The 15135-nt window shown below is 52.4% G+C and overlaps 1 protein-coding gene and 1 long non-coding RNA gene across 2 annotated transcripts; both read right to left on the reverse strand.

Annotated features, from left to right (window-relative positions):
- Nucleotides 1-76: 76 nt before the first annotated feature.
- On the reverse strand, nucleotides 77-14894 carry ABCD4 (ATP binding cassette subfamily D member 4). The gene is made up of 19 exons (XM_088529377.1): nucleotides 14878-14894; nucleotides 14450-14574; nucleotides 14183-14310; nucleotides 13776-13915; nucleotides 10664-10780; nucleotides 10265-10390; nucleotides 9430-9480; nucleotides 7418-7512; nucleotides 6315-6436; nucleotides 5286-5377; nucleotides 5001-5090; nucleotides 4516-4724; nucleotides 4135-4226; nucleotides 3896-3932; nucleotides 2971-3020; nucleotides 2668-2720; nucleotides 2175-2251; nucleotides 897-1012; nucleotides 77-739 (listed from the first exon to the last, which is right to left on the reverse strand). Exons 1-19 carry the CDS (start codon nucleotides 14892-14894, stop codon nucleotides 647-649), a joined length of 1830 nt encoding a protein of 609 aa, XP_088385503.1. The 3' UTR covers nucleotides 77-646.
- LOC148593851 (uncharacterized) lies at nucleotides 1319-2164 on the reverse strand. Its single transcript, XR_015913629.1, has 2 exons — nucleotides 1778-2164; nucleotides 1319-1455 (listed from the first exon to the last, which is right to left on the reverse strand). It is a non-coding gene; the product is annotated as an uncharacterized LOC148593851 (long non-coding RNA).
- Nucleotides 14895-15135: the final 241 nt, after the last annotated feature.

Raw genomic sequence — 15135 nt, forward strand, 5'->3', positions numbered from 1 at the left:
TGTCTAGCCCAAGACCACTGCCACCATGTAAGCAGCAGGACAAGATGCAAACAGTCTCACTGACAAACATTGACTCTTCAAGTCTTTGGCTAACAGGCACCAGCTTTTAATACAAAAATGTTTCTTTGACCTGTAACCTTGTGTCATAAAGAAAGCAGATACAGGCCCTTCTCTCTGCTATCATGCCCCCCACACACACTTTAAAACATGACAATTGCTGCTACCACAGGTTCTGAACTCTGTTCTGCAGAGCTGCATATCAGAGAGGCCGATGTCACTCAGGGGAGAAGAGCAGGCTGCATCCCAGTTGTGCATCCCTGCCTCCTGGTCAAATACAGGCAGCTTTGCCCTCTGCTTCTACCACCTCCAAGAGATAGTATATTCTCCTTCTGCAGTCTTGTGCTCTGCCCTTTCTTCCCTGCAAAGTAGAGGAGAGGGCAGGCATGGAGAAGGGTTGGGTAGACTTGTCTGTTCCTGGCAGAACCTTGCAGTGAGCTCAGACTTGGCCCTCAGCAAAATCCAGAAATGGTTTTGAACCAAACGGCGTCCTTGGTCATAGCTGTTGGCTCTGCAACTCCAGCTCTGCTCCTTAGGCCTCTCCCAAGGGTGGGTAGATTCTGCAGCTGGTCAGACTGGAACATATTTTTCAGCATCCTTCAGCTGGTAGTCGCTTTGTTTTCTCACATCGTGTGAGCTCCCATCTTCCCTCCCCATGAAGTTTCAAAATCCAGCTGTGGAACTGCAATCAGAAACATGAGAACTGGGAGGTGTCTCTATAAGGGCATGTCCACCCATATTGAGGTTCTCAAGCCTCGCTCCCTCCTCCCTGCCCACAGGGACCCTTGCTGTCTGCCCTGTCTCACTACAGGGAGGCCTATGCTGCCTCTCCAGCTCACCTTTTCCAGGCTAGCTCTGTGTCCCACGCTGACCAGGGTCATGCCCAGCTGAATGCACACACGGTACAGTTCGTGCTCCACCTCTTCTGTCAAGGCACTGGTGGCTTCATCTAGCACTGACAGAAAAGCTGTAAGCCCCACAAAGCCCATTCCCTCCATCCTGTAATCTCTTCTCCACCTCAGGCAGAAGAGCAGCAGTTGCTGAGAACACTGCACATAAGCCCAGCTGTAGAAGGTAAGGAGAAGCCTAAGGCCCTCCATTTATCTCTAACCCAGTTGCTGTTAGCTAAGGGGGAAAGCTGGCCTTCTCCACAAGCCCTCAAATCTACCCACACCGTGTACTTCACCTCATGCATCTCCCTCAGTGACTGCCAGCCACTGCCTTACTCCCTTGTAGGGAAAGGCAAGATGTGACCTTCCCAAGCCCTGCACAAGAAAGGATGAAGGACAGAGCATCTGGCTGAACTGCAGCCTGTTCACTCCTCTGGCTGGGACCCTATGTACAGGAGCCAGGACGGCTTGTGGCAGCTTCCTCTCAATAAAGGGAAAATACTATAGACTTGGAGCAGATAAATTTAATCTGTTTTATATCATTTCTACAACTGTTAAGTTTTCAATCCACAAATCCCTTCTTCCAGGATAATACAGAGCAGAACTGCAGGCCTCAGGGGAAGAGAGATACTTAAATGTGGCTACTTGCTCCTAACATTGGCTCTGCTCACAAGCCCCAGACCAACTCCTCCAACACTCTTTCCCCTGACCCAACAGCAGTCACTATCCATCTAAGTGGGTAGAGGAATTAGACTCATCTACAAACAGGAGCTGCTTTTGTGATATCTCAGAACTGCTTTTAGCACTCTTTTCTTTTGCTGCGTTACAACTATATTTCCCAGGACAGACTGTTTCCAGAACCCCCCAAGGGTTCACGAACTCCAGAAATGGCAGCTTACACTCTGCTCACTAGGATGCACACATCTATACATGGCAACTGGCGAGCAAACTGAGGGGGTGCCGTTTCAGGTGTAATCACACCTGGATAAGGAAAACTAATTTCTAGTTGCATAAGAGCAGGATGTTTTGCACAGCCACTTGCCTCCACACATACATAATGAAATATTTTCACCTCGGAATCCTCTGTGTGCTACTCTGCCTAAAATCATGACTAAGGTGAAGCGTGCTTGGGGCAAGAGAGAAGGGAATCTGTGAACTATCTTTGTATCTGTTTCCTTGCATGCCAAGGGCCTCGCAAGTCTCTCCAGCCTGTGGTCACTCACTCACCTGCATATCTGGGCTGGAGGTAGAAGAGCCGTGCAAATGACAACCTCTGCATCTCCCCTGGCGAGAGGGCGTCATACCTGCAGCAGGGTTCACATTAAAAATCTCCCTCCCTGAAGGGAGCTTGTTTGCTGAAGAAGGTCTCTTACAGCAGCTGCTTATGGCTACTGCTGCAGGACACCACAGCAAGCAGCGGTCCCTGTCCGTCCCCTGCCCTGCTGCACCCTCTGCACACACACATGCTCTCAGGGCAGCTGCCCCCAGGCTGGGCTCTAAGGTGCAGCCATCAAATGGCTGCCTCGAGAGCAGTGTGGCTGCTGATGTTGACAACTGGGGCTGAGGCACAAAGCCTTTGCCCCTGCAACATGCCCATCACCTGCAAGGCACATCTAGGCACAGACAATAGTCACAAGTACAGCAGCAAAGGGCATCTGTTTAGAAATGTTTCCCATCCAGAGGTATCACCCAAAGTCAAGCAGACACTGAGCTCCCTTACCAGTTCCAGTCCACCTGCTGGTCCAGTCCTCCAGCCCTTGCCAGCAAATCAGACTGCAAAGAGGACAGCAGAGACTTGTGAACATATCCCCAGCTCTGTCAGCCCACAACAGACACAGCCTTGGGCATAACCACCTCCCCGCTGCTACTCTGCCTTTTTTTAATCCCCTGCTGTTCCCAAGGACAGTCCTGTCTCAGCTGTAACCAATTCTCTCACGTGTGCAGCACATAGTCGCTATTTCAATACCTCCTCCCTCCTTTGGTAGCATGAAGCAAGAACAGAGCAACTCTACTAGGGACCTACCAGCCCCGCTAGCTCCAGGAACCGAACAATTCTCTCATCGTCTGCAGACCCTAGGAGAGACAGAACATCAACAGAGGCAATATGTGTTGAGACCAGAGCAGCAAGGAAGAGTCATAGCAGGGGGCAGGAGCATCCTTGTTTTCCCTGGAAGGTTTGGCGAACGGGCTTCCTGAGTCTGATGGAGCTGTCTCAACCAGTTAATATTCAGGTCTTGAGCTTTGCCCACAGAGAGCTCCCAAAGATTGACCTTCCTTACATATGTTAACCGTGTCTGCAAGCAGCATGTCAGGAGATTGGGCTCCACAGATATATCAGACCTGGTCAGTCCAGGACAGATGGGCAGAGCCAGAACATAGGGTTTCAGACTTCAATTGCCAAGGCCCTGCTTATAACTTGAAGAGGAACTTAAACCTGGAAACTGCAACAGCTTCTGATCAGATGTATGATCTCTAGCTTGGGAAGAGGGCAGGAGAGAGAGAGGATCCACTTAGTCTGACCATGAGAATATGCAAGACCTCAGGACACCATCTGAAGAATTGGAACAGTTAAAGGTGAGTGGAAGATGCAATAAAGGCAAGCAAGTCTTGCCAAAGGCAGGCTGTATCAGACAGACCAGCTGTAACCCAACAGCAAGTTCAGAAACCAGCAGGGTGCCTCAGTACATACCACCCTGTAGTATAGCACACAGAGTGCAGCCTCCCTGACCTCATACCATAAAGATGATAGACTCTCCTTGACAGCAAGGGAACACAGAGCTGATCTTAAGCTACAAAAAGCTCAAATCTTCCAGGGAAAAGCTGAGAGCTGAAAGTGAAATGGTTTAGCACGCTTGATGGGCACGATAGAAGAGAAACTGGGCTGGGCACAGGGCAATGAGAGCTGAGACTTCAGGGTTGGTTAATTGTTTTGATGGATTTCCACACACCTGAAACTGGATAGATCTCCCTCAGAGGATAGATCACCTGGTTAAGAGAGCAAAAGAGCCATGTCAGAGGAACTGGACACAGTTCAGAGATTCAACAGTAGTGGCAAACTCAGGCACAAGGGAAGCAACAGGCATAGGTGTCCCCCTCTTGCCAGGCTCTCTTCAGCGCAGAGACTGGTGGGGGCTTGATGCGGCCCCTGGTCAGGAGCTGCGAGAGCCCCAGCGCGGCCCAGTCTCACCTGCTCGCGCAGGCTGCCGTCCGTGAAGAAGGGCCTCTGCGGCAGGAACACGACCCCGCGGGGCCCGAAGCAGGTCAGCATCTCCACGTGCCCTGTGTGACGACACGGTCACCGCCGCGCCGGCCAGTAACTCCCCACTGCGCCCTCCCACCACAGACAGCCTTGTGAATGAGCCAGCAAATGCCAGAACAGGCAGATGTGCCACACAGCAAAGCAATGAGGGCCAGAGCAAAGCATGCAATACTGTTGGCTCAAACACACCAGTGACACATTTACTATCACCAGTGGCACTGCCTCACAACTCCACACTGCCACCTCCTAAACTTAGTAAGGGCAGCCCTGAGCAGTGAAGAGGGAGCCGCAGAGAGTGGCAGTTCTTACCCTGTGTGCTCTCCCAGAGTCCCCCGAGGACCCTCAGGAGAGACGTCTTCCCAGTGCCAGTGTTCCCCACAATCATCACACTGTTCCCTTGTGAGATCCTGAGGCTCAGGTCCTTGATGAGCAGCTTGCCAGAGGATGGCACCGAGAGTGTCACTCGTTCCAGAAGGAAAGCCGTGTCCCCTGGCACTGGGTCCTCCCCAGCATGGCTGCTGGGCCACCACCAAGACATAGGAGGAGAGATCTGGGGGTAAGTGATGATGCTGAGGCTGGCAAAGATCAGACGCTTCTCTGCACCCTAGAGGTCCCGTGTCCCGGTGACAGTAGCCCTGTCCCACGCACCCTGGGAGTCACAGGTCATGGTGAGCACAGTACTGCCGCCTCCACCGAACTACATGTACAGATTGTGACAGCCAGGGCCACCTCCAGCCAGTTCCACACTGGGACAGGCAGCTGCAGGCCAGCAAGCTGCCGAAGGGGAAACTCACCTGTCCAGGTCCCAGCTGTCTTTGGCTTCTGAGTAGTTAGTGTTTTTTTTCCTACCAAGGCTCAGCAAGGTTTCCTGTAGCTCCCCAATCCTGGGCAAACAAGAGGTTGCATGAGTGCCCAGGACAGCTCCCGCAGCCCTCCCTCCTCACAGCACTCATTATTGTCAATGCATGCTTAGGAGCATCTGTGTTTTTTAATATATTTAGCACAGATACATATTTAGCACAAATCAGGCCAACAAGATGTATGCCACGCAGCACAGAGCTGCCTGCAGACAAACTTACCTGTGGGTGTAGCCAGCGACATCGGTCACGGTGGTGGAGAGATCGATGAGCTGGCTGAAGCAGCCAATGAGGTAGATGGAAACAAAGGCGTTCTGGGGGAAACCACACACAGAGCAAGGGTCAGCGCAGAGCGGGGACACTGCCCCTTCCTCCGCGACTGCGGGGAGCTCAGACACCTAGTGAGCTCAGCAGTCCCACCAGCAGGGATGCAGAAGTTGTCCATGGCAGTGGGAGCACGTGGCCGCTCTGCTCGATCTTCCCTGCTCCTGGTCACAGGGACACATCGTCCACCTATCCACCCCAGGATGCTGTTTTCAGGGCACCTGCATGTCCTGCCCTCCATGCCGGAACTGGCCTGACCAGAGCTGGGCCTAGAGCTTCCCCGGCACCAATAGGTCCATCCCACCAGCTCTGCCCTGGGACATGGCTCGGGACAGGGTGTCTCAGCCTGCAATGCCTGCCAAGCTGTTTTTAGCTCAGCATTCTTCACTGTTTGGAATAGTTGGAAACAAGTCAGGGTGGGAAGGCTACTGTCCAGCAGTTTGGCAGGCAAATGCAAGCTCAGCCTTGCAGGCAGCCAGGCTCCCCGTGAGCTGCAGCCACAGGGGAGCCAGATCTGCAGCACAGTGTGGGCCCAGCCCTCCACAGACAACACTAAAATCCAGAGCTTTTTGACTTTCCATTTTTACACAGCAGAGATCTGAATAGGAAATGCTCATGCAGGTGAGTCCTTGACACTTCTCACCCCCAGGTTAATCATACACTAGCTTTTTCCAGGCTCCCATTTCCACACCACCATGGGCAAGGGCAGTGCACCCATTGAGAGGTCACTCAATGCAAGCCAGCCACCCCCACTGCCACCAGCCCAACGCGAACCCTCCATCCTCAGTACCTGCTCACCCTCCACAACGGAGTTTGGCTGCACGAACACACAGTTGTGGCTGGCTCAGGTCCAGCACCGGGTAATAAACACAACCCAGAGAGCGCACTGCTCCCCTGGACCAGCCTGGGAGACCATCCTTAACTCACCTTGCTGACCAGGGCGCTAAGCTCTGTTGGGCTGAGGTCACCATACACGCCAGAGAAGATGGGAATGGCTATGACCATGTAGCTCAGGATGCTGCCCAGGTAGTCGAAGGTATTGATCCCAACTGGGCAGAAACACATCGAGAGGAGACAGTGAGATGAAGGGGAGAAGCTTTGTCCTTCCCAGGCTCAAATGCAGCTCATGAGCCCAGTCAGAGTAAGACCCGTGTCCTACCTCAGCCATTCAAATGCTCCCAAGCAGAAAAACTCATTTCACTAGCGAGCAAGAGAACTAGGCTGCAAATCCACTTGCCAAGCAAAGAGTTTCTTGGGGACCAGAACAGGGAAATATCACAGCTTGGGAATCATGATGGGACAAGAGTCACCTTGCCGGCTTGTTTCTACTCTTTGGGGTCAGCTAACCCCAAGGAACAGGGGTAAAGTCACCCACTGAGCAGGGACCCAGAAGGAAAACTGGTCACAAAGTCTGCCTTGGAACACAGGAGAGCCCCTGAATTCCCACAGATACCTGCATGCGGGGCTCTTCCCCTTTTATAGCGCTCAGAAGCTCACCGTGATGGTGAGATAAGGAAGAGTTGTCCTGACACCCGCTATTTAACCCACAAACCTGGACACAGTGACTATAGGAAAAAAAAAAAAAAAAGGATTTTCAGGTGGCAAGTGCCCTCAAAGGACAGGCTCTACAGAACATCTCTGCAGAGTTCCCAACCACCTAAACTGAACCTTCCCTCTCTCCCTAGAGCCCAAGCACTTTCCTCTCTTCATGGCCACTGAATACCTGTGCCACACAGGGTACAGATACCTGCATATTCCTCTTTTTGAGCTTGTTTTCTCTGACTTAGCTAGCTTCTCCACAGCTTTGCTCTCTACCAGACTTTTTTCACAACAGGATTCCTATTTGAGAGGGAAGGAGGCACCTTCCATTCACTCTCAGGGCTTCAATGCACTAGCAAGCCCTGGGGAAAGAGGTGGGTAAGGATGGTCTAGCACTGCTCCTGCAGCACCAGGCTCCCAGGCAGCCAGCGGGCCCCTGCGGTGGAGCCCCACGTGCCCCACTTCACCCCTGCAACTCCCCGCTCACTCACTGTACAGCCAGAGCTCCTTCCCTATCAGCTCCCTCTGGGTCTGCAGGAGGCTCTGCAGCCTGCGCTCCGTGCGCACGTGCTCCACTCGCCCAGCCCTGCAAAACAACATTGCAACAGGTCACAAACGCCCCAGGACCACTGTGGTGCCAGCAGTTCAGCCCCCCTCAGCAGTTCTGTCCCTGCTTCAAGGGAGAACTCGGCTCTCGGGCACCTCCTCAGAGAGGCTGGGCAGCTCCTCTTGCTCATTTGCAAGGGCTGGGCTGCCCTCAGGTGGCAAAACAGAGAGAGAGCTCAGTGCAATTCCCACTGCAGTTACTGCCAGTACCTCCCGGCCAGCACCCAAGCACCCTCCCACTGTGGTTAATACAGCTGGGGAATCACTGGGGCCAGGGGAGAAAAAAACAGGATTCACAAACACATGCACAAAAAGATTTTTAGAGGTTCTCAATTATTTGAAAAAAATAAATCTATTGAGAATTCAGTTTGCCATCTGTTATTGCCTTCAGCTTAGGATATCCATCTCAGCTAAGTGCTGAGCAGTAACCTTTGCTGCTGAACATTCAAAGAAGGACAAGGCCTCAAACAGCAGGAGTTACAGGCAAGGCACGGAGGATCAAGGGTTTGGGGGGAAGCACAAAATCAGTATTAGGTAGCTGCTATCTCTTTGGCAGATGCAGAGAGACTGTTCACTGGTGTCATCTTTTCCCCACATTCAGTTCACTTCTAAAGCACATTTGTCAAAGGTTAAGAAACCAAAGGAAGTAAAGGATGATGATGCCTGGGCTTCAGTTCTTCCTTTAGCAAAACATCTATGGTTAGACAAGCACAACACGACAAGTTTTCACAACTAGAGCTAGAGAAGGCAGGCAGTCAAAACCAGCCACATCCCTCCATCATGTGCTCCTTCCTTCACGGGATTCCAGGAACATATCTCTTATAAAAGATTCTTTTACTTTTAATTAAGATACATACATTTTTATCAAAAATATCTGATGTTGTGCATTTTAATTAAATTTTGATTTCTCACCAAACAAAGCTTTTCTACTACTGAACTGTATAAAACTAAAGCAAGAAATCCCATCTTCTAGTACAATAATTCATTCTCAGTTTCCTACTTAGTAGTAGAGTAAGAAGCTTCAAAAGTGTGAGGCAAAAGTACTACAGCCTAAATAAGTGCAAGTAATTAAGGTATCTTCTTGATTGACAAAAATCAGCACCGACCAATAAGAATCAGGCAGCCTATAAAGACAGACCTAAGACTTGCTGATGCAAATAAAGATTGATTTCAATTATTGAGATCAAAGTTTCCTGCTTGCCAGTTTAAATCTTTATAAAATCCGTATCTAACTACCTTGGGGACAACACCACAATGCTTGAAGTGCTCAATCATGACACCACTAATGAGCCAAATGACCACAGCCAGGAAAAGCCAGAGATATGGCAGCCAGCTCTCTCTTAAATTCCTGGAAGGAGTGTGATTCCACAACATATCTGCCAACTGCAGATGCCTGAAGAGAGAGAGGCAGGGGCTGTGACCTACAGGGCACCCAACACAACTCACAGTAAAACTGTGGCCCTTCTGCTGGATTCTAGCCTTTTCTGTGCAATACCACAAAGCCTTCAAGCAAACTCAGACTTCAGGGCGCTGCTCAGCAGCAAGGTGCAGCTGGTCTCAGGACAGCACGCTCAGCTCTTGAAACCTCAGCAATAACCAGATGTAAACAGCACAGTGCAAATTCATCCCCTCTGGGGATGGCTGGAACGGAGGGAGAGAAAAGGCTCGTTGTCTCCAGCCGCTCTGAAGTTACTCCTGCAGACAACGCACAGCATGAAAAGGGAAGCAGTGACAGTGGCTGCATGACCCTGCACAGACCTGGTGGCTGCAGCAGTATGGGAGGAACGGGCAAGCCCAAGCAGCAGCAAAAGGACTCTGAGTGCCCTGGAATACACGACTACAGCGAGGATGCTCCAGGCTGGCAGGATCCACCTACCCACCACTGCCCACCACTTACCTGTAGAAAGCAGCGGGTTCTGCATTGACACGAATCTGCATGTGCTTGAACCTGGGAAACACACACAAAAACAACACAAAATAATAATAAAAAAGAAATCATAAGGACCACAGACAACTGCACAGTGAATTATGTAGCCAACATCCCTGCTAAAGGACGCTCATCCTGCATCAGACAGAGCACTGGCTTACGACAGCATGACATCACTCTGCCCCTCACTGAGCAACACGCTTGTCTGTGCATAAGATCCCTCAGACATCCCTTCCCTTTGGGAAGCTCAATCTACCTCCCTGTGCTGCTATCCCAGGATGCCCTGAGGGATAGGGAAGTTTGCATAACCCCTGTCACACACCCATCCAACTCTGAAGGGAAAGGGGAGGAGATGAGTTGGCTGAACATATGGAGAGATTGTGCCATTTTAAACATTCACACTCATGAAATAACGAACCAGAAACCCACCGTCAGCGGTTCTGTCAGTGAACTTGCTTCAACAACCAGGGGTGCTCCACGTGCAATTTCACTCTAGCACATCCAGTGCATCAGCAGGAGCAACAGTAGGAGGAGTGAGCAGTCAAGTAGCAGCAGTGGAGACCAGGGAACTGACCCAAGGGCACTGCCTGACACAACACAGAGCAGCGACAGGGGTGCCTGGGGCTTGGGACACCAACTTTGGACATCAAGCACTCTATCTGAGCTGGCAGGGAACTGATGGAGCACAAGGACTAGGAAAGCCATTGAGAAGCAGATGCATACATAGTACTGAATGGGGAAGAAAATGGAGCTCTCACAGGAGTTACCAGAAGAGGCAGCAAGAATGCGCTCTGCTGCAACTCACCTGAAATCCCCCTCCAGCTTTTCCTGCTGCACAAGTGTTGACACTATGGGGCTCATCAGCACTTTGTTAACAACTGTCCCAATGACAAAATACCCGAAGATGCTCACTGGGCCTAGCCAGCCTGTGCTGCAGGGGAAGAGAAGGAGAAGTCAGCTAACAACCCAAGCAAAAGGTCACTCCAGCACCTTTGGGCTTGCGAAGCCAGAGCCCTCATCAGGAACCTCTCCTCCCTCTCACAGGGGCTGCAGAGTCAACACCACACACCCAGCACCTCCAGGGCAGGAGGCCTTTTGGGGTGCAGCCAGAGACACCTCCTAGCACAACCCACAGTGTGGGTGCCAGGCCTCAAAACAGAGCCCAGGCCAGAGGCACAAGAGCACAGCAAGAGGGGGTTCTTACCTGTGGAAGCACTGGTATGTGTAGTAGGCCAGCGCAAAGGGCGAGATGACCAGCTTGCTTGCCATGGAGCTGAGCTGCCTGCAGAACCTCTCCACATCCTGGCTGATGCGCTGGTCTCTGCTCAACACACAGAGGCAACGACAGTGTTAGAGTTGAGTAGCAAGCACCAGTGCATGCAGGATGCTGTAACTCCCCAGTAGGGCACAAGACAGGCTACAGTCACTGCCTACACTTAGGACAGAGTGAGGACAAACAACCCTGAGTGGAAAGGACCTGCAGGCATGACTGCCATGGTCCCCAATGGAGGCAATTCTCATGGCCCAGCAGGACACAGGACCTCTCTGATACAGGCAGAATGGTTCCTTCTGTTACCTTCACCCTGTTCCTTGTTTTAATCCCTTGTTCCACTCTCAAGATTCCTGTCTTGCCATGTACTAAAGATTTTGCCATCCTTGTCTCTTACTCCTCTCCCAGATCCATTCCATATTACCAAAAACACTGACTGCTGGTGTTGCATCCCAGGTTCCAGAACCAATGCTTGGACATTTGAAAACTCCTCCACCCAAGCCACTCTCCTAGTGAGCAGCTGGTCCCTCCACTTGCAAAGGATACCCCTCGGTCCCTCGGCTGCAGAGAAAGTGCTTTCACCCAGACCCACCCCACACGAGCAGGCAGCAGGGCACCAAGCCAGCACGAGCGTGATCGGCCCCTGGAGTCCAACCTTTCCCACTCTGCTTGGCAAGAGATGAGTTTGGGACAACTAGAAAGGTTTGTAGCACGTTCAGTCCCTCTGTGCCTGATCTGTCCAGAGAACATAAATAAGAGCTTTGGCCTCTGATGCTCTAAGCACAGGCAAAAAACGTCTCAACTATGGATGTTGGAAAGTCCAGCAAAGGGGAAAGCTACCTCCTTTTCAGGGCATCTGCCACCCTAGTGACCTTATGGTCACCATTTTTGCTTTTATTGGACTGTTTGTAACTGTTCCCATCAAGTTACAAATTAACTCAGACTATAGATTCACAGTAGGGATATGAAGTGATAACATAAAAACATGACCTCAGATGCCCTGATAGGACCCACAAGTGTTAGCATGTCACTCTAAAGCCACTCCTCTTTTCCTGTGAAATGAAAACAAGGATGACACAGTGCTTCCCACACACAGCTTGGTTTGCACTGCCAAACAGGAAGTCAGTTCTTTGCTCTTAGTTCATGTTCTAACTGCCCGGTGTAGGAAAAAAAATTGCATTGAGAATTCCTAAGATAAGATTTTTTGCAGATGCAGCAGAAAGACACTAAACAGTGTGGCTGAATATTTGAGCAGGAGCAACGTGTAGTGAAAGACACTCTGCAACTATTCCACAAATTTGGTCTGCTCTAAGGTCAAGAGAGTTGCCTCTGTTGCTGCAAAGCAGATACACCCAGTTATCTCATACTTTTAAACCACATATTCTGGATACATTTCTGGGTTAAAAATAAACCTGAGAGCATCGTCACATGGTGCTGAACCTCTGTCCTCTCCTTCCCCCATCCAAAGGAAAAGATGCTTGTGCAGCAGCTCTGGCCTTGGCCAATGTGTTGCCCTGCCTGGGAACCACTGGATGTCTTGGTGACAGGCACAGCTTTTAGCCTGTCCTTTGCAACTCTATCCTACTGCAAAACACTATCTCTGCTCAGAGAGGTTGGAGGTAACTCCAATGGTTGCTGGGAAGTGTATGGGCATCAATGAGGCTGTATTTCTCGTTTGGCAGGAGTGATAGAGCTGAGCTGAACCCTCTCCTCGCCTGCTGTTTGCCCTGTCCCCATTTGCTTGTTCTTATCTCAGTATATCTCAGTGCCAGGAGAGCATAAACAGCTGGGGAATGGACCTGTCTGGAAAATGATATGGACACACATGGAAAAAAAATAAGGTGTGACAGTATGACATATCCTGCTCCAGCTTGCTGAGCAGCCATATAAACCACCAAGCGGTATCATCCAGAGACAGGCACCAAGAGCACCGAGCAGCAGCAGCCCAGGGGTTATTTCAGCTTCTTGAAGTCACCACTACCAGCAACAGATAGCAGTCTCCCACCCCTGGGAGATGGCACCAACGCTCTGAAAGCGACGTTTTCCCTGGTATCTAGTTTTTCATTGAGTATTTTAGCTCTGGAGAAGCTACTAGAGAACTGGAGGAAAAAAAAAACAGTTTCTAACTCTCATATTGTATCTAATGGAGGATCTTTAACTTTTCAGACTCAATAACTATGACTGCAGTGTTCTGTGCACAACAGGCCAAAAGGCCAGGGCCAGCATGCTGTTGCAAGTAAGGGAGGTGTTCAGCTCTTGCAACACAGCCTAGGCAGATGAGCAGCCCTGCAGTAACTGGGACAGCGCGAAAAGCAGAACTTCCCTCTTGCGGCAGCAGTGCAAGCGACCACTGCAGAGGGATAGGAAGGGGCTCTCAGGGTGGGCCTTGATAAGCAAGGAGGGACTGAATGTTCCTTCTGAATGCTCCTCCTTATTATCTCAATTTTCAAGTCATCTCTGACCTTTCCTCTCTGGAAAGAGAAGAGAGGAAATGCAATTCTTGCCCAGACCAAAACAAAGCTCTTCCTGGACGTGGCTCCCAACTTTCCCCACAATTACTAAAATCACTTAAAAAAAAAAAAAAACTAAGCAAGCCTGTGTTCAGCTGGAGACTCTGGTGGTTGAAGTTCAAACTGAACTGGGGCTGCTGAGTACACTGGCTGGATGAAGGCAGAGAAAGACAGCACTGTGACTCCAGACAGGCCCTTTGCAAAGCCACATGCAGAGTAATGAGGGCTGGTTTTGCAGACAGTGCATTTTGTACCAATTGCGAGATCTCTGTCCTGCTGAGACTCCCTTTTCCTTGCAAGAAAACCACCAGCAGCTACTGTCTCCTGAAGTCATGATGACCATCAGCCGCGGGCATTCCCTGTAGAGGCTTGCCATATACCACCTACACCCAGGGCGGACAACAGTATTTGTGCCTACATGGAAAAAGCTTCTAGGGCTCACATCCCTACCCAGAGATACAGAGAAGTCAAGCAAAGGTGAGGAGCAGCTCAGGAGAAGCCAAGAAAGAGGCTGAAAGAAGCCGCAGGCAGCCTACGGGTTATCGATGTCCTCGCGCAGCACGTGCAGGCTGTAGTAGACCTGGCCCTGGAAGTAACAGCTGTGCAGGTATTCGGTGAGGGATTTCCTCCAGCTCACATACATCTGGTTGCAGATAAACTGGTTGAAGCTTTTTAGCTGGAATGAGGACAAAGAGTCAGATGGATAGGAATGAGCCAGGAAAATAGGCACTTCACAAAATGATAAGAACAGTTTGCTCAGGTGACCAACCCATATGCAGCTACCAACGGGAGCACAAACACACCTAGATCTTTCAGCATAGGGGTCCTACTGGGAACCCCTGGCAACTTTCCCCTTCCCTTCGTGCGATGACAGCACCTCCCTGCTTCAGAGGGTACCTGCCCCCCCTCCCCAACCTCCCGGGGAGCCTCTGGCCTGCGTTACCGTGGAGTTGACTACAATCAGCGTGACAGCAACGGCAGTCAGTGCTTTGAACCCGGAGAAGTCCTTGTTCCCCAGCACCTCGTAGTACTGGCTGGGTATCACACCGACCTGGTAGATGATCAGCTGCTCTGGAGGAAACAAGGAAACAGCAAGCGAAGATGAAGGGCTGCGGTGGCCAGCGCAGAGGGGGTGACCGCGGGGCAATGGGGCGCTCGCTCCCGTCCAGGGAGCCGACGGGCAGCCCCCGCCTGCGGCCCCAGGACTTACCCAGCAGGGCCACGAGCAGCAGGGTGAGGAACATGAGCGCGCTGGGCGAGGGCCATCGCGGGAACAGCACGGCCAGGATCCTCAGGAAGCGCCGCAGGAAGAGCAGGTCCAGCTGGGGCCGAGGCCTGGCCGGAGACAGGGACGATGCTCTGGGCGGGCAGGGGGTCGGGCGAGCTCCCCGCAGCGCGGCCCCGCCGAGGGAGCCGAGCCCCGGGCACCGCGCAGCGGGCTCGGGACCGGGGGCGCCGTCGCCAGAACAACCCTGCGGCCGGTTAGGGCCGGACCTGCCCCCACAGCCCCGAGAAGCGAGCCCGGCCCGGCCCCCGCGCCCGCGGCCCCGCTCACCGGGCACCCCTCGCCATGACCGCGGCGCTGCCGCCCGCCATGAGCACAGCCGCCCCGCCCGCCAAATCATGAATATTCACCACCTTTCCTGCATATTCATGCGCCCCCGCGAGAGCCGCGGCGGGGCGAGCTGCTACCGCGGAGGCCCCGCCGGGCGCCTAGAGCGGCCCCGCGCGCTCCCCGGGCGCCATTGCGGCGGGCGCCGCCGCCCGCTCGCGCGCGCCCCCGCGCGAGCGCCGCCCGCCCCGCGGCAGCGCCCGGGCCGGCCCCGCCGCGGCGCCCGAGGGCCGGCGGGGCCGTGCGGGGCCCCCGCGCGCTACGGAGCCCCCGGGCTCCGCGCT

This window comes from Tinamus guttatus, unplaced genomic scaffold (genome assembly GCF_059628265.1).
Source record: "Tinamus guttatus ecotype Peru unplaced genomic scaffold, ASM5962826v1 Tinamus_guttatus_pri_ptg000327l, whole genome shotgun sequence".
NCBI lineage: Eukaryota > Metazoa > Chordata > Aves > Tinamiformes > Tinamidae > Tinamus > Tinamus guttatus.

Excerpts from the sequence above, each read along its gene's own strand:
- ABCD4 (XM_088529377.1), bottom strand. Across the intron at positions 2,252-2,667 it reads CAGCAGGTGGACTGGAACTG|GTATGACGCCCTCTCGCCAG; the intron begins GTAAGGGAGCTC and ends ACCCTGCTGCAG. Across the intron at positions 740-896 it reads ACAGAGCTAGCCTGGAAAAG|TTCCACAGCTGGATTTTGAA; the intron begins GTGAGCTGGAGA and ends TTCTGATTGCAG.